Source organism: Astatotilapia calliptera, chromosome 17 (assembly GCF_900246225.1).
Source record: "Astatotilapia calliptera chromosome 17, fAstCal1.2, whole genome shotgun sequence".
Taxonomy (NCBI): domain Eukaryota; kingdom Metazoa; phylum Chordata; class Actinopteri; order Cichliformes; family Cichlidae; genus Astatotilapia; species Astatotilapia calliptera.
Window position 1 is genome coordinate 28259403 of NC_039318.1, and position 25113 is coordinate 28284515.

General features: G+C 40.9%; 1 protein-coding gene across 5 annotated transcripts in view; it reads left to right on the top strand.

The window, feature by feature from the left end:
• plxna4 (plexin A4) overlaps positions 1-25113 on the top strand; it is a 241294-nt gene that overhangs the window by 122907 nt on the left and 93274 nt on the right. For all 5 annotated transcript variants that reach the window (XM_026146289.1, XM_026146294.1, XM_026146292.1 and 2 more), the window contains exon 4: positions 11923-12051. In XM_026146289.1, coding sequence (XP_026002074.1) covers positions 11923-12051 — 129 coding nt within the window. The remainder of the gene's footprint in view (positions 1-11922; positions 12052-25113) is intronic.

The following is a 25113-nucleotide window of genomic DNA, read 5'->3' on the forward strand; positions in this document are numbered from 1 at the left end:
TATCTCTGAGGAATTGTATTTGAGGTGCTTTCCTATTTACTCAGAAACTTTGGTAGGAAGCTCATAAATCACCACAACATTGAACTGAATGGTAGACAATGAATGTTTCCAGAGCACATGTTGGTGCGTACATGCATAGACACACAGATCTGCCCAGGTCTGAAAGGTAAGAGCATCGATAATTTATGAATTCATGAATATGAGTGGTCTTCGGCTGAAGTCAGGTATCAATAAATTGAATCTGTGCATATGTGTGATTCTGCTAAAATGTTACCAAACAAGAATACCATATTTTCAGGAAAATGTTAAAAACAGTTTCCTTCCTCACAGTTGTGGGTTTTTAAGAAAACTTTCTATTCCAAGGTCACATTACCCAGTTCTGTGATTATACCTGACCAGAGACTCAAGAAAGAGGTAGTGTTAAGATGACCTTTTTGGATTCTGGTGTGGATTGTGTGGGCACAAAACTGTGCACATATTTTGTGCTTGAACTTTAGGCATGTGTGTGTGTTTGTGTGTGTGTAAGAGAATGCCTGTGTCTCTAGAGTTATTCTGATGGCAGTGTGTGGTAACAGGATCCAGGATGAAGTCTGCTCTCAGACAGCGTCTGGCTCTCAGCTCCCCATCTATTATTCACACACCTGTGCGCACTCACACATACACACACACACACATATAGACACACACACAGATACACACTGCCTTTTTGTCAACTCTTTATTTGCCACATTAGTGGTTAAAAGTCCAGCATTGTTGAGCTTTTTCTTGTTATTTTTTGGGGGGTTCTTTTGCACTTGTATTAGTATAAGTTTGTGTGTATTTATATGTTTGTGTTTATCTCCCAGGACACCAATCACACCCTTGAAGTCAATGAACTGCTCTATTTGTCCTGGTAAACAAGCCGAAAATAAGTATTGACCAGAGAAAAGAGGGCAGACTGATAAGCAGGTAAAAAAAGAGATAGAAAACCACTAAAACAAAGATTTTTTTTTTGGTAAAGAATGGAAAAAGACTTCTCAAAGTCGTGCTTTCACCTTGGCTAAAGTTGATCAGAGCCTGTCATTAGGCCATTATCAGACCCAGACATCTTTTTGTGGACTTGACCCTTCTCTAGCACCGTTGTTGGATATGCTACTGATTGACATTTATAGAAGCAGAGTATGTTTCTGTTAAGAAAAGGCTACACTCTACCCCTGTTACCCCTTGCTAAGAGATGCATAAAGGTCACAGAGGGGGGTGTTTGCGAGTGATCCTTTGAATGCTGATCAAAGTCTGTCATTGGACCTTTATCTCCCAACCTCATGTTCATCCCAAAGAGAAATATACACCTGTTATGTGTAAGACTGATCAAAGGTTTACCAACAAACAGATCCTCCGCTCGTTATCCTCAGTGGTTAGATAATTTGGTGATTGACAGCGAGGGAAGCAGGATTTAGATAACTGATAAAAAATTCAGTTAAAAGTTCCCAGTTGATATTTAAAAAAAATAAATAAATAAACAAAAGTTCTGATAAATACAAAAAAAGGAAAAACAGTTGTTGTAATTAAATAAAACTTTTTTGCACTTAAGATGTTAAAACTCTTATGTGTGCTTCAGCACCATCAGAGCAGCAGGATGGTCCTTGTAAAGCCCTGTTTTTAGCACTGGTGACTTTGGAATTACATGAAGAGAAATATCAACTGAGACGGTTCAAATTCACAGTAGAAAAGTTCAACATCATTACTGCAAGTAATTTGCAAATCTGTGCTTAAATGTAACAAGGAGCATTACCTCTACTTCACAGGCGAAGAGTGGTTAAACCAAATGTAGATTTAATTTAGTTATTAACTGCTTCTGCGTGTGTTAATCATTTACTTTTGGGAATATCATCACTTTATTTTTATTGCCCCAAACTATTTTGCAGAGTTGTGTGATTTTTGAAAAAATTCCCAGCAGTCTTGATCTTCCTTGCCTTTGTTGATGCATGGCTGGGTTTCAGAGACCATCATAGGCACCTGCTGAGTTAGTGCCCTACCTGTATCGGATCAGATGCCACATGTTTCTCTTCCCCTTTGGAGATGGAATAATTCAGATCTGTGCTGGCTTATTCAACATGCAGTGCTATATTGTACAGTCAGTGCAAACAATCGCACGATCCCCTATGAGCAAGTACTTGGCAACAGCGGGAAGGAAAAACTACCTTTTAACAGGAACTCTGGCAGAACCAGTTTCCGGGGGGCCAGCCACCTGCCAATACCAGTTGGAGCTGAGGGTAAAGAGAAGACAGCAGAAAGAGGACAGGACAAGAAGCAAGTTATAGGAGAGGGACAGAGTGCTAATGTTTAAATACAGCAACGGTGTATAAAGACAGTTATAATGGTCCAGGCTCATCTGATCCAGCCCTAACTATAAGCTTTATTAGAAATATATTAAATAGGATGATAACAATAAAAATAGATCCAGTGTATTAAGGGAAATGGAAAGAGAGAAAACAGGAAACAGGTAGATGTTTATTCCCATTGTTTTCCTTTTGAGCATTTGCTGCTTTTTCATGTTTCCTCTGCTTCTCTAACATCAAGCTAACCATCTTTTGCTTTGTCACATGTCCAGTGTCCTGGGCCCTGCAATTCTCAGAGTGCGGACAAATGCCCATATACAGCATTTCCGTTTATGTCACACATAAACCATAGCCCTCAGAGTATAATACTTGTCTTCGTATACAGTACACTCTTCAATCGACTGTGAGCTACATCCATCCCGATGAGCTGCATCTGTAGCTCTGGTTTTCTGCAATGCTGTGTCAGCTGAAAGGCTTGGTTTGATACAATAGGCTGATATGGTGCCCTCACTTCTCCAGGGGGCATGTTGACTTCATTAATGGGTCCCAAAGCCTTTTAGCTCTCACACTATGGCCTCTGGTCTCAAAATATAATGGGGTTCACTCTACTCAGTGGCACTGCCACCAGGTTCCACCGCTAATAGAGACACGGGTGGTGATATGCCCTCATATTATGCTGTTGCCTTTGCCAGTCGCTGCAGCATAGGTTTCAGGAACAGCAGCTCTTATCACTGCAGACTAAATGAAGTAACATAGAACTTTAGGCGAAATGATAGCTTTGAATGACAAATATGCATATGGGCTTTCCTTGGCTAGTAATTTGTTTGCACTAATGAGGTAGGTCAGGTCCACCTTTCACATCTAATTTCCTGATATGACTCCAAATAAGACAGACTGGGTGATCCATAATGCAAGGGAAATTGCCAGAAGTAAAACAGTAGTCGACAAAGACATAAAGCTCGACATAAGCATATGAGATGGAGCAGCTGATGCCAACTGCAGAGAAAGAGCAAAGTATTTTTGCCCACTGGATCCCTCCTGCCCACTTCCACACAGACTTCAGCAACAATGAACACTAACCATATTCCAAGAGACTTTGTATTGAGTAATGAAGCAAAAAAAAAAAAAAGTCTTCAAGACATCTACATGTGTGAATGATCTTTAATCTAAAGACATGTAAGGCAATTGCAGACAGTGAATGGAAGATAACATGTAAAGTACAGAGTCCCAGCTGTGACAGAAGAGACCTTTCAGAAATTTCAGAATGGGCAGAGAAAAAGTAAATGAGAGAAACTGAGTGAGACATCAGAAGTCAAGAGGTCACAAATGTTCTCTAGATTGAACTGGCCAAAAGCCTGCAGGTATTTTAGACAACCTCATGACTTAAAGATGGAGACAGAACAGCAGAGAGAGAGAGAGATGGAAAAAGAGCGGAGAAATAGCAGAGCTGGGAAATGAGTAACAAAAGCTGAGCTGTGAGCCCCCTGCCTGGTCACAGTGCTCTAAGGCAGCTCAAAATTGAAGGCAATGATAGTGAGGAAACCTGTCACTCATCCTTTGAAGCCACGGAGGCGATTGAGGGACGAGAGGAGAGCAGGGGGGAAAGTTAGGAAGCCTCCGGACACTTGTCCCCTTTCCAACACGATCATCTCCCACAATAACATTCTTGTCCTCCGCTTCTCTTCTTGCCTTCTCTATCTCTCAGCAGGTGGATAAGGTTAGATTAGTAGGCCACATGGGCCTGCAGGCTAACAGGTACCACACCTTAAATGCTACAGCGGTCAGTCACCGAACCAGGGGTCCCCCTGCAGCTCGGCCTGATTTAGTGTCAGATCTCAGGAGGGAGGTAGTTAAAATATTTACTGGAGTCGCATTAAGTGCACATATGCTATGTCTGATTCTGTGTTTAACTTCCCCTATTTATTACTTTATATTGCCACATCTATGTCATCTGCTACCTGTGTTTTAGTTTTCTAACCAGCAAGGAAATGGTCTGTGCTGTATTTGGATTGTGTGCAGGACAAGTCAGTCAGTTAAATCTAAAAGGTAGTTAATCCATTCATCTTCTTCTGCTTCAGGGTCATGATGGGGCAACAGGCAGGGTACACCCTGACGACCAGCTTAATCTGAACAGAACTGGAGCTATCAAAAAAAGACCAGCAATTGTTTTGGGGTTTTTAGTTTTTAATCGTGCCATGCCTCCTATTCCTAAACTGCCAAGCCAAAATAAATCATCTACAGAAAATTAACCCAAAGAAGTTTAAACTCAACGGGGGCGCCATTGTAGAAGTCGTATTTCTCCACATTTTTGACAATGGCCATGCAAATCTTTGTAGTTGCTTCCCCGCTAACAATGACATTTCCTTGATTTGCACCCACAAAGCACCTTCTCTCACAGAGAAGGCATCGGGGAAAGACATTAATTAAAATCCTGCTGTGTAGCAGATATGCCTAATTGCAAACATAAAACAGAGAATAGTGAATTAAAGCATAGAATGAGTTCAGTTCCAGTCAGTGGGGGTTTTTTTTTTTGCCAACTCATCCTCCAATACAGAGGCGCTGAGTTGAGAGGGGGGAAAAGATTTTAAATCTGTCTTTAATAAACCGAATGAATATTTTACTTCCATAAAGGAAAGCTGTAAACCACTGAGTCAGTGTTGTACCATTTGAATAAGTACAAGATGACTCTATTGTAGCTTGTCATAAAATATAAAATACGCTGCCAAAAGACAATGTAGATGTAGAAAGAAAAACCATAGCATTAGTAATTTATGTGTCACCTACAATACTTGTTGAAATGGAACAGATTTAGAGCGTCCTGGCCAGACATCATCTTCTCAGGATAAAACCACGTGTCTGTCTTTGATTGTCCCTAATAACTCTTGCTGGCAATAGCTAGCGGATCATATGAGATTTCTGTATTCTAACAATGCTGCACGACCAGCCTGGCATCCCACATTTGGGTGCGACATCCTTGTTAATACCCTGAGATTAATGTCAAATTATCTACACTCTCCCACTAGTGTTGCACCGGTCCATCTCGCCTCAAGCTAAATATCGAGGCACTGAATGTGGAAGTGCAGAGTTTTTTCTGGCATTGATTGACACTGAGAGATGGAGCCAGTCTGCCTCTAGCCCCCTTTCCTTCTGTTATTCTTTCTGCTCACCCCCCCCCCCCCCCCCCCCCAAGTCCTCTTTTCTCTCAGTCTGCCATATGCTTTAGCGAGCTGGACAGATTTGGGCAATCAGACAGCCACCATTGTGTTGCTGTCGGTATGAATAGAACGCGTGGAGAGACACATTGCCATTATGTAGTGACGATACGTTGCTTCTTCTTTTTTTTCCTGTCTCTTTCACCGTGAATGTTGCTCTCCCTTGTCTCTGTCTGTCTGCCTGTGTCTCTCTCTAGGCTCTTAATATATGTCCTGCGTTGCCTGGATGAATACCTAACACTCTGCTGTCTGCTTTAAAACAAGGGTGAAAACCTGAGCCTGAGTGTGGCAAGTCAGGCTGAGGTGTCTTTTGGCATTTGGCCGTATTGTGCTCTGTCCAGAATGTTTATGACTGATATCTAAAACTGGAAAAAGCTGAAGCTCCTATATACATGACCTGCAGACAACTTGATGGTGCTGCTTGTATTTTGTCATAGCTTTGAAAATACTTAGTTTGTAAAACCGAAAGAATAAGTAAAGTGACAGAGAAAGTCTCTTATAGGGTAAATCTTTAAATGTACCTTGTGAAAATAGTACAAGGTCTCTTAATTAAATTAAATTGCTTCATATTTCAGTGAAGTGACACTAATAGGTGTATAAATCTGAATTCTTATTGACTTTATTCTATTTTTCCATTTAGCTTAGTTAGATTCTGTTACTTCCTGTTTTATTTTGAAGGATATTCCTTCATGTGGCTATCTGTACCTTTTCCTTTCTTGGTATCCAATGAAGCTATTTTCCCTTTATCTTAGGAGTTTCCCACTACTTTCCTGTAGCCACATTTGTTAAATATTCATCCTTAATCAATTTATTTAACTACCTCTGTTTTAAGTATATATTTATGTCTATCGACTAAAAAGAAGCATAAACAATGAAAACTAGCATTATTTTAGCATATCCAAAACACAAGGGTTCATGACCCTTTCAGCTGCAGAGATGCTGGCAGACCACTGAGTTTGCCCATATGCATGTTTCACAGGATTAGGGAAATTTCTGTCACAAATATTGTGGAAATTTAGTTTTGCCAGCATGCTGTATGACTTTGGATGACTTTCCGCTCCAGCCCACTCACCTCACTGTGGTTGCATGACACGTGTCAGACCGTAGTGATACTTTAGTCAGCAGCTTATTCTGGCTTCCCCTAGCAGCATGTTGGTCATGGTGTGTGTTCCAGCCATGGCCTGTTAGTGTGCCATGCAAAACAGACTGCAACTCTGTGTGACAAGCCTTCCTTTTGCCACCCCAAAATCCATGCCATAGTAGGAAAGGACACAAGTTTTTCAATCTCGCTCACTCTCCTTACTCATATTCAAAAAGTTTCCCTCCTGAAGTTTTTTGTTTGTTTCAGAAGCTCAATTTTAATAGTTTCCTCCCAAAGTCCATGTACACTCACTTTGTTTAGTGCAAAACATTCAACTTTTCATCGAGGTATGCAGAAGAGCTTTTCCAAATCCACAAGACACTGAACTTCGAGGCACATGGAAGTGGACTGCATAACCACTTCTGCCATCTTGGATGGTAGCATCAAGGTTTGGGATAAACAAGATGAATACGTGGATTCAATCTGCTTTGTGTCAGTAATTCAGGCTGCTGTTGGTGGAGTACTGGTGTGGGTGGTATTTTTCTGACACACTTTGGAGCCCTTATTATCAGTGATGATTGAGCATCGTTTAAACATCACAGCCTACCTGAGTATTGTTGCCGACCATGTCCATCCCTTTATGACCCCAGTTTTAACACATCGTGTCACAAAGCTCAAATCAACTCAAAGTGATTTCTTGAACATGAAAATGAGTTCACTGTAATTAAAAGGCCTCTGCAGTCTTCAGATCTTTTCCCAATAGAGCCCCTTTGGGATGTGATGGAGTGGGATTCATATCACTTAAGTGCAAATGACAGAACTGCAGCAACTGTGTGATGCTTTAATGCCAATTTGGATCATAATCTCAGAGGAATGTTTCAGCACCTTGTTAAATCTATACCATAAAGATTTTAAGCAGTTCTGGAGGCACAAGGGGATACAACTCAGTACCCAATAAAGTGGCCAGTAAGCATATGTCGTGTTAACTGGCTAGTGCAAATTGGTCATACACTGCAGGTGTGGGTGTGAGCGCTAATTGTTGACTGTGTCTCTGTGTTAGCCCTGTGATTGATTGGCAACAAGTGTGTTCCCCGCCTCTCGCTCAGTGTCAACTGGGATATGCTCCAGCTTCCAACTGTGACCCTCCAAGCAGGGAAAGCTAATGATGTGCTACCTTCAGTTTGCTCTAGGTAATGTGTTGTTATCTAGATATTGTGGTCGTACCCGTAGCGTCTCCATTTAATCACAGCAGTATTTTTATTTCTCTTGATGATTAACTAGTCTAGTCTTAACATGCGGACCAGCCTTCTCATCGTTTGATGTAAAGTGGTTTCTACACAATCGCAGCCCAAGTTCACAGAGATTATCCCAAATCAATAGATGTTCTAAGATGTGTAACCAGAGGTACTGAATTTGAAAGGGCAATTTTTAGTGGAAGAGGGTTCCAGAGGGGCAACAGCATTATTGACTGCGGATATGGAAGGTGTCTGTTGATTCAGCCATGACACTACAAGCAGTCTGTGTCCCTCATATTGCAATAATATTATTTAGTGTATTTTTTCTTTACTGTCCTCTGATACATTTCTACAGCTTTTCCCTTTTTTTCTTATACAAAATAACCCTACACTTAACACACAGGGTTTATTTTTGAACATCACATGAATTATTCTTAGCATTATGCTTTTACCAGCCCGCAAGCATGCAGTTAGAGGAAATACCATACCTTCCATGTGCTTTTGTAGCATAGAGTGCCAATATGAGCAAACTGAGCAAGGGTAATCCTGTGGTTTTCACACCGGAACGGCTTCCCCGTCTGTATCACACCTTCTGCTAGCTGTTAGCCCCATGGAGAGAGGGAAATGGTGACTTTAGGCATATGATTTTTCATGGACACAGTCAAGGCAGGAAGTACCATCTGCATATGATGTTCCGCTTGTTTTTCTCTGCACTCTGACTGTTTTATTAAATTATCTATAGCCATTAGATGCATTCTTTTTGATCAGCACTGCACTCACATTCTGCTTATGCTTTTTTGGTGGATTGCAAATAAGACTGTAATAGTCGGGCCCAATAGCTTTAAAGGCCTATATAAAAATATTTTATATGCACTAAATGTATTCTTGAGACAGTATGATCACTGAGACAAGATCCTATTTGTGTCTCTACAACATTGTCACTGCAGAGCCGACTGCTCATAATAGCAGCTGTTGTAGTTGTCTGTCACAGCCACTAGGTGGATGCTATATCTGGACAAAGTAGTCACTCTGTGGAGGATTTTCCTATATGTGAACTGTGATGGTGTGAATCAGTTGCATGGTCCTCCTGGCACAGTCGGGAATATAAAAAAATATTGTATGCTCTGTGTGTGCGCCCTGAGTCAAAAGTGCCAGTAAATTTCCCGGCTCTTCCCAGAGTATCTCCTACAAGCATCTCCAGCCAGGAAGCCTGTATGTGTGCGTATAGGAGTGTGAAAGGGAGAGACAGTGAACTGCTAATGTTTCTACACACACAATCACTTGCATGTTCATGTTCATCTATATGTGGGCCTAGTGCATCCCTCACCTTCCCACTACTCTGAGGCAAAATGAAGTCTGTCTGGCAGTGAATGTCTATTGTGTAGTGCTAATGTGATAGCAGAGATTAGCATTGTAATCCATTTAGCATAGAACAGCTAATCCACTTTATTACTGTTGAAAAGGAATCTGATAATATTGGCTAGCACCAGTGTGGCTGCCTTAATGATTTGAGGCTGATGAAAAAAAAATACTTTAAGATATATTCATAATTACTGTCTCTGATAATGAATGTAGGATTAGTAGGTTCATAACAAACCATGTCATTAATTTTAGCATTTAATCAAGAAAATAAAAGTGGTATAGTAGTATGCTGTTTTGTTTGTTGAGTCTTTTTTTGTCTAATTATAAAGGACTTTTCATGCACTAAGTGGATATTTTATATAAATTCTTCTAAGAGCAGAGATTGATATAAAAGAAGATGAAGACAACTCTGTTTTAAAAGCTACAAACCCCTCTGTATGTGCCAATTATTGTACAAACAAGACCACTGGTCCTTGATTTAAATCAGTCTTTCTCCCTTGTGCGTTCCCCTCTGGTCCCAGTGTGACTAAACCAGCTAGCGTTGCATTCTTGCAGACGTGCTCCATGCTCCCTGGTGGCTCGTTTGTTTTGTTGGTGGTCAGATTGAGGGATAATATACAGGAACTTCCCCTTGAAGCCTCTTCGCTCCTTGGTGACTGTGGATCTCTCCCAACACAATAAAACTCTACATCCAGTGACCGCTATAGACTGTCAGCCCTTTAACTCTACACAGCAAATGACTTGAGACCTTTATCACATGCTGTTGAGGTAAACTGATACATGTTTCCATGCATGCACATGCACAAATGATGAATGCTGTGCGTATATGCTTAGCACCTAAAATTAACATCCCCAATTGGGCAGATTAGATAACCCCACCTGCTGAATTGAGCTCTGGCTTACAAGAAAGTTTCTTTCTTCTTGCCTCCTTCTCTTCTTTCTTTCTCTCCTATTTGCCTTCTGTTCCTTTCTTTGCAACTGACCCTGCATACAATGGCTCCCAGTGGAAAAAAAGAACTCAAGGTTCTTTGAGATCGAGGTCACTACACGAGCCAAGCAGGAGGCTGAAAAAAAAGAGAGAGGAAGGAGAATGAATGAGAAACAAAAAAGGAGGGAGAGTGGGGTGAAGTCGGGGTTAAACAAGGTGTCTGTTTAAAGAAATGCGATGTTGTGAAATGGGATATCAGTAGAAACAGCAGGACAGGGCAGCACTTAAGCTGCAGCCAGTATACTTATAGTAGGTTTCTTTCTTTGCTCTACAATAGTTGACTGTCAAAGCAAAGACAAAAAGAAAGTTGCTTTGAACTATAAAGAGCTGCAGATTCTTTGGTTTTTGTTATGTAGAGAGTAAAGGAAAAGTAGAACCAACTAACATTGTCACTTACTATAAAGAACATCCTGATTGAGTTTCTTAACATTACCTTAAAAGTTTAGTGATGGAAATTCAAAGGCATGAGAGAGAGAAAAACTTAGAGTAATTTCCTCAAAATCCATCTTAAGATGAAGTTTAAAAAACGTAAATGCCCACTAGTCCTTTTTATCCAGCCTTTAACAAAGATAACCACCTTTTATTGAACGGTTCAGTCAGGCTACTTGACCTGAAAGAGACTTTAACTTGAGGTGTATCAGGTTATGATATTCAGACAGAACACAGAGTATGATGTCCTAGGGTTATTATAATTAATCAAAAAATGACTCATCTGTCTAGTCGACCATCTGCTTCCTATCCAATTATCTCCTGTTTATGCCTGTTACCTGTGAACCCGTAAGTGCTGAAGAGCACAAAGAACTACCAAGAGTCATCACAACTTTAACAAGACTTAGTTCACACCTGTCAAAAAAACCCAGAAAGGGCTGTGCGTGTGTGTCTGTGTGTGTTTGTCTATTCTATTGGGTGCTGAAAGTTGCTTAGTTAGGTAGAGTCAGGACTTTGTGTTACTGGAAAAATGGAGCCAGAGGACAAGATTTGGAAAGGATCATTTGCAGCACACACAATCAATCTGATTGTGTGTGTGTGTGTGTGTGTGTGTGTGTGTGTGTGTGTGTGTGTGTGTGTGTGTGTGTGTGTGTGTGTGTAAGAGTAAGAGAGAGAGAGAGAGAGAAACACAATGTAAGCAGATGTTCTGGCACAACCCAGACCACTTCCATCACATCAGCAAGTGTGCGTGGGCTCAATTCCATGCACTTTCTGCTGAATAAACTCACCTAGGGGCCCATAGACCACACCTCTTGCCCAGATGCCTTATTACCATAATCACTTTTGAATGGCTTAAACTGTGATAGAGAAAGATGTCCTTCTCAGCAACAGCACCGACAGCCTTGATGCAAGGCAAAAATCCCAAGTCAGTATATCCTGGGCAGTTTAGCTAATAAAAACATCCAAAATTACCTTTTAAACGATTCCTTCATTTGTATTTGCACGCTTTGTTGTCCTAGATACCACCTTTGTTCCACTGCCAAGTCCTTCCTGGAAGGCAACCGTTTTCTCTCCTGTGTTTCTTATTTGCACCTCAGCTGTTCTTTATTTCGATGTTATGTCTTTAGCCATTTACTCAGTTACACATTTATGTAATTGGACTTAGCAGTTGATTCATGTGAAGTTTTAATGTCATGATTGCAGTACCCATGAGCGCAATGGTTGTGAAAGAGTGATTGAAAATGTATAATAAATGCAGTATGTTAATCTTTTAATGTGCTTCTCTTCTCGTTTTTAGATTCGTGTAGATGGCTCCTCCCGTGCCCTTCAGTATGAGACTGTGCAGGCTGTGGAGAATGGACCCATCCTCAGAGACATGGCCTTCTCTTCTGACCATCACTACCTCTATGTCATGTCTGAGACCCAGGTCAGACACACAAACAAACACATACATCAAAACTCCTCCCTGCTGACTCAGTATCATAACCACTGGCATTTATCATTTTCTTATGTCACAGGGTAGAATAACCTTTGGTATGGCAATAGAGGATTTCATTACAGCCTGACTAGAGGAGGGAAGAGGATTAGATGGACCATTGGATGTTGTGACCATGTCTTTTTATAGAAACAGGCTGTGAGGGTAGAGCTGGAGTGAATAAATGTGTTGAATTATGGCGAGAGAGAAGAGTGGTCTTAGTCCACTTTGGTGTGTGCTGGTGTGTGTATGTCTGAGCAGGCAGATTCACACATCTCTCTTGGTACCTTTGATGACATGGAATGTGGAGTGAAATAGCAGCACTCTATGTAATGGACACAGACACAGAGTCGGCGAACACCTATCAGAGGCAAAACCTTGCCAAAATAGCACCACGAAAAGTCACGTAAATGGACACCTCCCTGACTGGCTGACTATGTTAGATGTTCACGTTCTCTTTATATTCACCACAAAACACAGGCATGGACTTGTATCGTAATTTACATGTACAAAAGCATGATGACCAAAGCAAGGTCACAATCATAAAACGACAAATTCATTTACAGTCAAAGAAATAAGCACACATTTTGCTTAACTGAAGCTACCAATAGTAGCTTAATTATCAATACAGCATTAAAATAACTGAAAAATCTGTTGACATACTGATGGATACTTACAGATACTGTAGATTCATTTCAAATTCCATTTTAATTATATAGTGCTAAATCAAGAACACCAGTCACCTCATTGCACAATGATTCATATTTGAAGGTAAAGACCCTACAATAATACATTAAAATTGCCAACAATCAGTTGAGCCACAATGAGCAAACACTTGGGATGTGGGATGGAAAAACTCCCTTTTAAAACGAAGGAACTTCTGGGAGAACCAGGCTCAGGGCTCTCACCCCAACTGTTGGGGTGAGAGGAAAGAAACGGGACAATGCAGAAGAGAAATATTATATAGAATAGTAAAAAGCTCCTTATATATCTCAACAAGATCATACTTTTTTTTTAAACTTTGGCCTAACAATGCACCAACAATAAAGGTAATGGGCCACACCTCTTAGTCTTTGAACTCAGCTTTAATTTTAGTCCCATTGCCACAGGTGAATAAAATCACGCACCCAGCAATGCATTCTGCCTTTAAAATCATGAAGAATGGGTCATTTGGGGAGAATTTGTGCTCCTGTAATAGGATCCCACAATTGTAACAAGTCAGTTTTTTGGAAAGTGGATATATTTTTGGACCCACAGCAATTCGAATTGACAGACGACATAACGTTATGGGAGCAGGATTACAGAATGCTGAGGCGCAGAGTTCCACACCTCATCTGGTGTTAACATCACCACAAAAGTTATGAGCTGGGAGCTTCACATCATGGGTTTCCATGGCCAAGCAGCTCCTGTAAGGGCAATCTGCAGGTGACTCAGTGCTTTTGCCGATGTAGCGCATCAGCACCTCAGAACTGCATCTAATTGCAGCATTTATTTAGTTACATTTAACCGCTGCAACACTTTCCACGAGGCACTGTTAGCAATTAAATCATAAAGGCCAAATCAAGCCACCAGTGAATCGCTGTCTCTGTTTGCTGTTCATTATTAATGCGACTGTTAGAAATAATTTTGCAGGAGCTCTGAAGTACGGATAATGTGCATATCATTCCCTCTCTCACGCTCGCTCTCTCGCCGCTTTATCTCCTGCCACCCACAATCACAGAAGGCCACTGCTGTTTTGTTGGCATCAGTTGTTACCCCTGCACATTGTTTGTAGCTTCCAGAGGATTATAGACCTCTCTGGCACCGTGGAAGTGTCACTATTTACTAATGTAGTGCATTGCAATTTGTTTGTGTGTATGTGTGTGTGTGTGTGTGTGAATGCGTGTGTAAATGTGTGCACATTTTAAGTGGCCAGATTATCGTGATAACCTTTTAAAATATCAATGAGTTGAAGGTGCCCTTTCAGATGGTGCTCTCATTGCCTCTCCTCGTCAGCCCATCTGTAGAGCGAGCGGGAAAGCAAAGGAACACAAGTGAGCAAAATAAGGACATTTAGGATGTTATTTGTCACGGCATCCAATTACTACTCTTTTGTGCAAATCTGTTAACCAGCAGTGTGAGAATTTGTGTTTTATTTCCCTTTCTCTTAGATTGTAGTCCATGTAATTGGCTTTATAAAAAATAGTACAGATTAACAAATGAATTATTAAAAATATTTGACTTCCATTTTTTTTACCCTCACTAACCCTCGTTAGATTTCTTTATGTCTCGCTTTTATTGCACAACATCGTGTTACAAATTTAGTATTTTTTTAATTTGCATGCCAATTAGCTTATATTGAAAAAAAGAAGCATGGAGTGGAGTATTTTTTGTCCTGTAGTCGTTGTGCGTGTGTGCTTTATGTCTGTGTTTGCGTGTGTGTGTCTGCATAAGGCCTTGGTAATAATTAGTCTATTAGCCCAGTTGCGGCGCTAACCTACAATAACTGTTTGGGAGGAACATTTGGGAATTACCATACATACAAATAGAGAAAGCAGTTAATGAACACCCCACATGGAATATGCAGATAAATACACAGATAAATCCAGTGCACAAACACACATTCTTCTTTAGTCCTGAAGTGTTTATAGAAAAGGATGAGACATACAACTAAGAGTAACTTTGTTTCATTTATTTGCTTTATGTTTGAGCAACACCTTCATAGGTTTGCGCTATTTTAAGTCCATTATTGATGTTCTATTTCAATGTAATACCTCAGTGTGTCCTAAGTAAGCAGTATAAACTAGCTATTTGTAATTCTCAATGTCGATTAGACAGCTAAAATATGCAACTTTGCCATCACTGTCCTGATTTTTCTGTGAATCAGCGCTGTTTCCAAGTGCCTTCAATTAGTGAAGGAGATGAACCTAAATTCTTGCATGTGAAATGTCGAGAACATGTCGCAACAGTATTTTGAAATTATAGTTTTGCACAGCATGTCTTTTTTTTTTCTCAGCAAGTTAGTTCTTGAAGATTTTCCTGCAATGTCTAGTTGAACTGTTTCCTGTCACGCCATTGCTTCAGGCCAAAACAGCTTTTCATAAGTCGTCTACAAACTCAAACAAAGATATAATCTGACATAATACATGTTTGTTTTTATTTATCACACATTTAATCAACAAATAAATTACACGCATAAGATTTGCCATTAACATACATGACATTACTTTGCTTTTGGCCTTAATGCAGATCTGCTGCTTCAACGTAAAAGAATTGGCGCCTGATTTTTATTCGCAGATTGCCTTAAATTTCTTGGCTGTCAGCCTTAACAGTTAGTGCCAAGTTCAAAGGGCATGTTGTGGTCACCCTAGCACACCGCAGTGCTGGCTACCACGCTATTTGCTGGATCACTGGGGCAGTTTAAAATAACATCCAGCGTACACATACACATTTGCCAATTCCCAGGAGTGTCAAACGCTATTAAAACAGCTCGAGTTGGTCAATAGCAACAGGCCACCTGCTGTTTCTGGGGCCTGGGACACAGATACTCAAAGACGGAGAGTATGATATTTGAAAAGAAGGAGAAATACAAAAAGGGATAGAAGGAGAAGACCAAGGGTGCCCACAACAGGAGGCCAGAACAAAGCTGGTCGATGTAGCTGGACCCATACTGTGCATAGCCTTGAATTACTCCCCTTCTTATTGGCGATGCCCGACCAAGAGGGGGGATACCTCTGGATTCTGGCTGCTGTGTGAACTCGGCACCGAACAGTGAAGGTCAAATACTTATACTGGAGGAGAAGACGCAGAGAAAGAGCATTAAAAATTAATTTAAAGCTCACTTCTTTTGTCAAAAGTAAAGAAGAAGTTAATAAGAATGATTCTTATTGTATTACATTTGGCACACAAAATACAAAGTGTGTTAGTATGGTATTTGGGCATGACATGCTGCAATAATTGGTTGCTCTGTTTTGGGATTGAGTCTCCAGAACTGGCAGGATCAAACCCCAATGTTTAAACCTTTCTCTCATTTGGGTTGTTGGAAGTGGAGAGGATTATCTAGCACATCTTATATAGTTGCTCGGTTTGGTTGAGATGTCATCACTGTAAAGGAGATAACATAAGCGTGTTGTGCGCTTTGCTGAGAAGGTGGTTGGCTGCAGACTCCCATCTCTGCAGGACCTGTACACCTCCAGGACACTGGGGCGTGCAGCTCGGATCTCAGCTGACCCTTCTCACCCTGGACACAGTCTGTTTGACCTGCTCCCCTCAGGCAGGAGGCTCCGGTCCATTTGCACCAGAACCTCTCGCCATAAGAACAGTTTCTTCCCCTCTGCTGTTGAACACATGAACAATAACCGTATGACTGTTCCCACCACTAACACATGACCCTACGCTGTGTTCACTGCATCATTCCATGTTTGGCACTGATCACCACCTGCACTCATGTATATATCATGTATATATCTATCTATCTACTTAGCACTTTTAATTCTTATTCTTATTTTTATTTTTCATGTCTATTTAAGAGTAATTTATAACAGTATGTTTGCACTGAAGCACCGCAGCAATTTCCTAATGTTGTAAACCCACTCAACATTTGGCAATAAAACCCATTCTGATTCTGATAACACACAAGTCACATAATCGTAACATTAAGCGTATCATTATGAGGGACTAGACCTCTCCTAGAAGAAGATACAGTAGAAATGGATTCAAGCAGAGGCTTTGAGGTTTGAGATTCTGCTGGAAGTAAAGTTGACCTGAATAAAGCTGAACTACTTTGTTGCTCATATTTCTCTTTCACACAATTTACAATGAAGACAACTTATACAAAGATGGGAAAAGGCTCTGGAAGCTTCGTCTGTCTATTAATGCTAGAGAGATCCACTCTTTGTTCCCCCAGCAATCATCACTCTGAAATCACACCGGGAATGAAAGAAAGCAAACATGAATAGTTGGGCCTTATAATGATTCTGCAGCCCAGTGTTTTTTTTCTTTATCCTTGACAGAACGTGTGTATTGGTATCTGCTATTTAACTAGCAGAGCCATCTTCAGTGTAAAGGTGAATATTGTCACTCTCATTGCAAAGAAAAAGAAAAACCCAGCCAAGGATGACAGCAGAAAATTAACAGTAGCTATAAAGTCTCTGTGCAGAATTACAGTTTAATTTAAAAGTGCATTTAAAGTAATGATTACTTTTTAAGTGTGTCACGCTGTATTTATAGTCTTTTTGTCTTGCCTAAATCAGTTGGCAATTAACTGTAATCAATTATAAATAAGTTACAATGGGGCAGAACTACTGGAACATCTTGGCAGAGAAGTATAAATCAGCCTTCAGGGTTTGACTATCGTGCTGAGAGTCACACTATACCCTGCTTGTCTGTGTCAAATTATACACTCATTAGAGAAGGAAGCTGGCCAAACACTTAGACAAACACACATTCTCACGCTGTATTGTGTGTTCTCAAAATGATGTCGACATTATATTTCTTTCGTGTCCTTGCGTGTTTTATTTATTCATTTTGCTGCCTTTTCCTGCCTCTTTGCTCCATCTTGTGACTGTGTGATGTTTGTTAGTCTTGTTTTATTTCAGGGTTACAGAATTTGCCTCTTGTTGCCCCTGATATTTTCTCAAATGAAAGTACATGAGGGCTCAGTCTTTTGTGTTTTCTCTTGTCCCCCCTTCCGTTCCATCTGTATCCCATTTCTAACTGTATCTGACTCCCCATTGTCATTTAAACCAAGCACCATCCCCCAATCTCCCCCCCACCCCATTCCCCCCCCCCCCCCCCCCCCCCCCACCCCAATTCCATACTAGTAAAGTAATCTGTCATCCCTGCCTTCCCCACATTAATTCAGTGATTGGCTGTCCTTTAATTGGATCTTCTTTTCACTCACACATACGCACACATGTGCACACGTGCATGCACAAGTGCATGCACAAGTCATCCTATTAGTGGGCTAAATAGGTGTTCTGGTATAAAGGGGACAGTTAGATTATAGAACTGGGTGTCATTATGGATGCTAAGGTTGCAGTTTGAGTGACAAGGGCAGGTCAATCCCACTGTTAACATGAGCTGGTAGCGTAGTCCGTTATTATGTTGCTATTCTGTTAACACTGGTTCATCTGTCAACTACACCTGGGTAGAATGAATGAGGAGGTGTCACTGGATCTCCGGGATCATTTCACCATTAGTGAAAGGGAGTTGAAGTGCACACCACACAGCAACATTTTTAGTAAAAGCTATAAATATATTCGTTGCCCCTCTGAAGTGATGAATTGTGACTAGTTCTGATATAAAAAGCTTATTTTAACGCATACATTCTTTCTTTTCCATATTTAATAAATAAAGGTCATCCAATCAAAGAGAGGGATCTCGTTGCATTAATCTTGCAAGCTTTCCATTAATGGCTTTGGTGAAATGCACAGAATCATAACTTTGAATTATAACAAGAATATGGTACATGTCCACAAACACTACGGCTAAGTCTGTGGCCCTGAAACTGTGATCTTTGTTTGACTCGGGAAAAATTAAATTAAATCAAACGAATGTGTTTTGAATAGGAAAATAAAGAAGGCAAAGCTGAAGCTAAGTCGGATCTTTTTTTAATGACTGAAAAATTGTGGCGTGTGGTGCGGGAATCTTTTTCAGCTTTTGAAGTGGTTCATGCCAGAAAAAATGCTGAGAACCACTGCTCTAAGTAGGGTTTTATGTCAGTTGGAGTAAAAACAACTTGGATCCAATCAGGAGAATGTAATTTCTATTAATATGATTTTAATGGCAAAGCACATTAGTCAGCAGCTGACTGTGCCAAGCCTTGACATGTGTTTGAGGGCATTCGAGAGCTGTTCCAGAGGTTGTTTGCTGTGTCTTTTTCTTTCAATTCATCTTTTAGTGTTCCCATAGCTATACCATTACCCTACAGCAAACACAGCAAATGCATTAACTTATCCTGCCAGCCACTGAGCTGTGAGCCAGTGGTTAGATTGTTTTCTGCCATGTTCCTAAATTGCCCTCGTGCTTGGGTATTTCTTTTCCCCACCTATACTAAAGCTTCTCATTCAGCATATAAACCGTTGCTGGAAAGTACTGTGACTTCCACGCTCATTGTGCTAAATTATTTATGTTCACCGTAGCAAATGTAGATCTGTAAGTGTGAATTATTGAAAATGTGTACCATAGTGGGTGAGATCGTTCAAAGTCAAATGGATTTTTTTTTTTTACCCCCATCCCCCCCAAGGGAAATCCGACAAGCCAATTTGTAGAAGTATTGCGCCTTTGCATCTCATCCAAGACGTTTAGTACAAGCGTCCTTTAATTTTTGTCAGCAGGAAACTTTCTACCACATCTCTTGGAATTTGGCTTCTCTCACCTCTCTAGTGTGCAGATGGAAGTTACGAGGGTGTTTAGATGTGCATATTATGTTGTGTCCCAGTTTAGCTACAGGCACATTGTGGTCTAACAAGGCAAGTGAAGAGAGCTGATATGTCGCGATCACTGCTGCCTGACAAGCTTCTGAAAAATGTCAATAAAGTGGGGCAGACAAGGTTGAAGCGAACTCTTCCCTGATACAAAGTCCCATTTTTAATGTTACCCCGTTCTTCTTTCTCCCGTTGTCTCACTTGTTAACTTTTTCCCTGTTGCAGTATGTTTCTCAGTCTGTTTTCACAGTCTTGTTCAACTAATTTCTGCAAGGACATCACTAAATAAAAGAAGACAGAAATTCGATTTTTTTTAAAAATTGTCATTCAAGTGAGTCACCATCATCTCTGAGCGTCTTGGCTACTGGAAATAGTCCAAACAGTGCACTCCTTCTTCATGATACAGGCCTTATTTTATCCAAGGGCCCAATGACGCATTCTGTGCAGATTTAGACTCTGTGCAAGTACTTTTTTTGTGTTTACTGACCAACATGTCTTGGTTCTTGCAGTAACTATGTACAGTAATAGGACAACATTAGCATCCATCTTTTTTCGCCTTATCCAATTTGGGCTTGTGGGGGTGTTGAAGCTGTCATAAGGCGAGAGGCAGGGTACACCCTGGACAGTTTGCCAATCTGGTGCATGGCTAATAGAGAGACAGACAAGCATTCATGCTCACTGTAAATTTAGAATTGCTAATTAACTTAACATGCATATTTTTGGCCTGTGGGAGGAAGCAGAATACCTGGAGAGAACCCAAGTAGACACAAGGAGAAAGGCCCTAGCCTTGATACGAACCCGGGACCTTCCTCGGATGAGGTGGCTGATATGATTTTGCTTTTTGCCCTTAAACCTTGGTTCCAAATTTAAGTAAGCATAAACTAAACTGTTTCAAGCTTGTTCACCTGCTTTTTTCCTCTCTTTGAACGGAGGGCTCACTGTCTTTGGAGTGATAGGATAAATAAAAATGATTGATTGTAACAGAGTCATTTGTCTTAAGCTGACAATCCTGACAGTGCAATAGATGGCTTTGTCATTTAACCTCTGGAACGTCAAATGAAACCAATATTGAACCTGCAGCCACTGGCCCGCTCTGTTAGCTGAGTTTGTGATATAATACCATTGTTTGGTGGCTGACGGATTGAGTGGGATGTCGGCTGTGACGAGGCAGTGGATCGTTGACGTGTCCCTCGCTTCATTTGACTTTAACTTCATTTGACTTTAACGCACCTTCATCCAGCTGGAGGTGCGATACAGAAAGACAAAAAAAGGAAGTCACACTGAAGCAAATGAAGCATCAACTCACATTCTGCGTTAGAAGACAAGAACATTCAGGATTTATAAGGCGAAGTAAACAAGAAACAAAATGCTGCTTGACCACTTGGAATAAATGATCAGTAGCTTTACCCTGGGTGGGTGTGGGTGTATTTGAGGGGAGTTGAAAAAGCTTGAGTTGTAAACTTTAAAACAATACAGATGGTGGCATGCACACTGGCACTGCTTTGCTTTCTTCTGCTGTAAGAAGCAATACATCGTTCTCAAATGCACTGCAATGTGTTGGTTTGAAAATAACCAAAAAGCACCACATTACTTACATTTAGCACATTATTTCTTGTTAATTTCACTTCCCAGCCAAAAGGATTGCCAACACTGTGCTGAACTAATGAACAAACTCACACCAGGGAAGGAGAAAAAGACGAAGCTAGCCGGGAGGAAGAAGAGAAAAGATAAGAGAAGTTCAGTGTGCCCTACAGGCTGTGAAGCAGGATTGGGCTATCACTTTAATTTCCCTCTCTCTGTTCATTTGGAGTGGTTTAGTTTAGCTGCAGGTGGAATCCCTGTTTAATTACAAGTGGAGCGGGCAGGAAAAGAGTGGGATAAAGAGAGGAATAGAGATTAGGCTGAAGAATTAGTTGATAATAAAAGTCTCTGCCGATTTAATAAATGATCACTTTCCCCATTGCAGGTTGACTTGGATGCCCCTGGCATTGTGTAAGAAGAAGGGGAGTCAGAGTAAAAGAGGGAGCAAAGAAAAACAAAGACAGTCTTTCCTTAGTGGAATGATTAAGGTTTTAAAGTAAAAATTTGAAGATGCAAAGGCCCCCACCCTGACACCCCAATTCCCTTGATACCCATCTTACACATATAAACTGTATATATAATTTGATGCCATTGTGCCGCCACAGTAAATGATCAAGTGCGTCTTCATCTTCCTCCCCACACATTAGGGTATCAAGTACTTCTGTGATCTCTGCCTTTTTTAAAAAGCACGATTATGTTCAGCAGCCTCCATCTCTCCCTATTGTGAAAGGAGGGAGAGTGCAGGGTGTAATGGCTGTCATTTACTCACCTGAAACACGGAGGGAATTATAAATGCCATGCACCCCATCCTTTGTATTTATCCCTGCTGATATGATAGCACGGTCATAGTGGAGAGACTGCGAGCCGTAATGGTCGTCTCACTGGCAAAGCCCACGAAGAAGATAGCATGAAATGAATGTGATATCGAGATGAGAGGGACAAGGGGTGCATTGGGTCGTTTAGCCACCAAATCCCTCAATTTTTTGATAAAAGAGGAGACAAAAGTATTGCTCGCTAAAGTGTGTGTGTGTGTCCGATAGAGGAGCGAAGCTCTGGAGAGATGATGAATGTATGATCTTACACACCTCAGAGCATCTGAGTGACAGAGACAGACAGATAGAAACAGAGGGAGAATGAATGATATCAGGATGTGTGCTCTGGAACAGAGGAGCCACATCGGCACCCATCATTTTTGCCATGCTCTGAATGGTGGTGTGTGTTTGCCTTTGTTTGTGTGTATGTTTTATCTGTTCAATAAAACCATCTCCCCAGATGCAGGCATCTGAGGCGTTGATAGGCATCAGGAGGTTCATTCCATTATAATCGAAGTTTAATTCCATGTGAGGTTTTTTTTGTGTAGATGTATAGTTGTGGGCGATGTGTGTATCAGCATATCTGCCACTGATGAAGTGTTAAATTGTAAAGATACAGTGGCATCTTTTGCTACAGTTCTGTCTGGGTGCTTAGTTTCTATGGCAGATCACAAGGTGACAAACCACTTGATGGCGTGTCACGGCCACGTAGATGACATAAATACGCACATGCACCGGCAAAGAGAAATCGTGCTTTCATATACTCTTACGATAAGGCTTTTTGGAGCTGAAATCCCACTATAGGCTATCACAATGGCCTTTCTCTTTAGTGACTTAGAGCTTATTTTAGCTGGCAGTGGGGCGAGGCAGTGCTGGATTGCAGGAGGAGGTGCAGGCCCGGTGGAGAGTGACAGGAAAGCAGGAAATCTATCTCGCAAGATGCACCGTGCAATGACGATCAGTGTTGAGTTTGATCATGTGCACACACCATTTCTCCACTATCTCCCCGATTCCATCTCAAACTCATTCTCTTTATCTACCTAATGCAAATACGCCTCTACACAGTAGGGAGGGCAAAAAATACTAGCTATTTTTTTTCCCCCAGAGCAGACACAAGCTTAGCACACAGAAGTGCTTTGTCTCTAATCTGTAATAGCAAGCTGGATTCCTCTTGACTTTGACAAGGAAATACGCCCCCTCTGAATTTATTCAGCTGTGTGTGAATCTGTTTTAGAATGTGTGTGTGTGTGTGTGTGTGTGTGTGTGTGTGTGTGTGTGTGTGTGTGTGTGTGTGTGTGTGTGTGTGTGTGTGTGTGTGTGTGTGTGTGTGTGTGTGTTTGCAAGCAAGTACGCTATTTATAGTACTTGCAAAGATGCATAAATGTCGCGAGAAAGAGAAGGAACAATGCACTAGTATGTTTTTTAGAGTTTCTCCGTCATGTGTCACTGCATGACTCCAGTAGTACTGTATGTGGATGTCTGTGGTTCTTGTGCATCAGTGTGCATATGTCTTGAAATATGACTTCCACCATCAGCGTGAGCAAAACTGACTTGACTTGTGTGGGTTTTTTTTTTATTATTATTATTTGAGAGAGGCTGTCAGGCAGAGATGTGCTGTGTGATAGTCCAACAGAGAGAACCGCCGTCAGTGGCAGGCTGTGCTTTAGAGATACCACTAGGCACAGGCATTTCTGATCTCTTGTTACATTCTGTCATGCCCTACATTGCATGGTTTAATTATGGTCCTTTTCATACCCTCAAATATGGAATTTAGTCAGTAAAATGTGCTGCAACGACATGTATAATTACATCTCATATATCCAGAGGTACACAGAGAGAGAGCAGTATGCAAAACAGTTTGATCCTCAGTTCATATTGTAGGTGGTTGATTTAAGACCTAAATTACATCAGTACTCACCATGACTGCATTAGTATTTGCGAACAGGGCATTAAATCCATGTTTTCTTTAGCAAGTTGCGCTTGAGCTGACCTCTTACTCAAACTTCTCTATCTATATTTTTGTAATTCTTTTTGCTATAAATGTAATGTCTCTCAGGTATCCAGGATAATGGGTTTGAGTATTCAGCAAAGGTATAATAAGTCTATTGAGTATTTTGATGTAAGACTTACTTTTGTCCTCTCCATGATACATCTTCAGTGAATCACTCAAAGAATCCTTAATAAATATGCACTGGAGAATCCTGTAATGGTAAAGGTGTCCTGGCCCTGCCCCTGAAGAGCCAATTAAAAGCTGAACAGGGCACCATATGAGTCAGTCGTGTTGCACATGACACATGCAGCCCATAGATTCAATTGTGTGATGGCAGCCATACCTGTACTTGTTAAAAATAGCAAACATGTAGGATAGAATATTATTTTTCTTGTCTAATCATATTCATAGCATGAATTAGCATGACATTTGTGGTTTAGTTTGAGGAGTCGGTTAATGAATATAACAGATATGACAGCATGCATTTTTATATCTCATTGGACATTGCATCTGTTTTAACTGTCTCCCTTTTCATTTAAATAGTACAATAATTGCTTGGGGGTGTCACCAAAGTGACTGCCAAATTTTGAGACTTTCTTGAAACTAGGTCCAGTGGTTTAAATCATACCACGGATGTATACTATCGCTGGGTGACACACAATGATAGTGTAGCCTTCTAGTTCCTTTATGTTAAGTGGGTTTTAAAATAAAAGAAACAATTTTTTAAAGTTTCATGTGAGAAAAAGTTGAAGAAACTCAACTTGGATGTTAAAAGCAAAAACAAACTATTTGTACCTTTCTTCTAACAATTTTTTTCCACTGTTTTTTAGTAATTCCAGAAGTATGCAGGCACACGTGCACCCTTTTTACCCACATCGGTCCAACACCGACGATGTTGTCTCTCTTTCTTGGCTGTCATCACAGAGCAGCCTGAGTGACAGCGGTCATCTACCAATGACGGCTCATTTATCAAAAGTGCCAGCAACACCTATTATTGCACCATGCAGTTACCATGGAGACAAGAGGAGGGGGACAGCCCGAGATCTACCTCAGCTTTGCCCCTTGTGCTCGGTCACTCATGGCCCATGCCAATCAGTGCCAGTCAATGCCACTTTGAATTGGCAAGGCTATACATCATAATGGATGGACGGCTGTCCCAAGTGGCCAAGTTTCCCATATGGAACGAGGTCGATTGGAGCAACGGGGGAGCTGTCGAAAAATAACA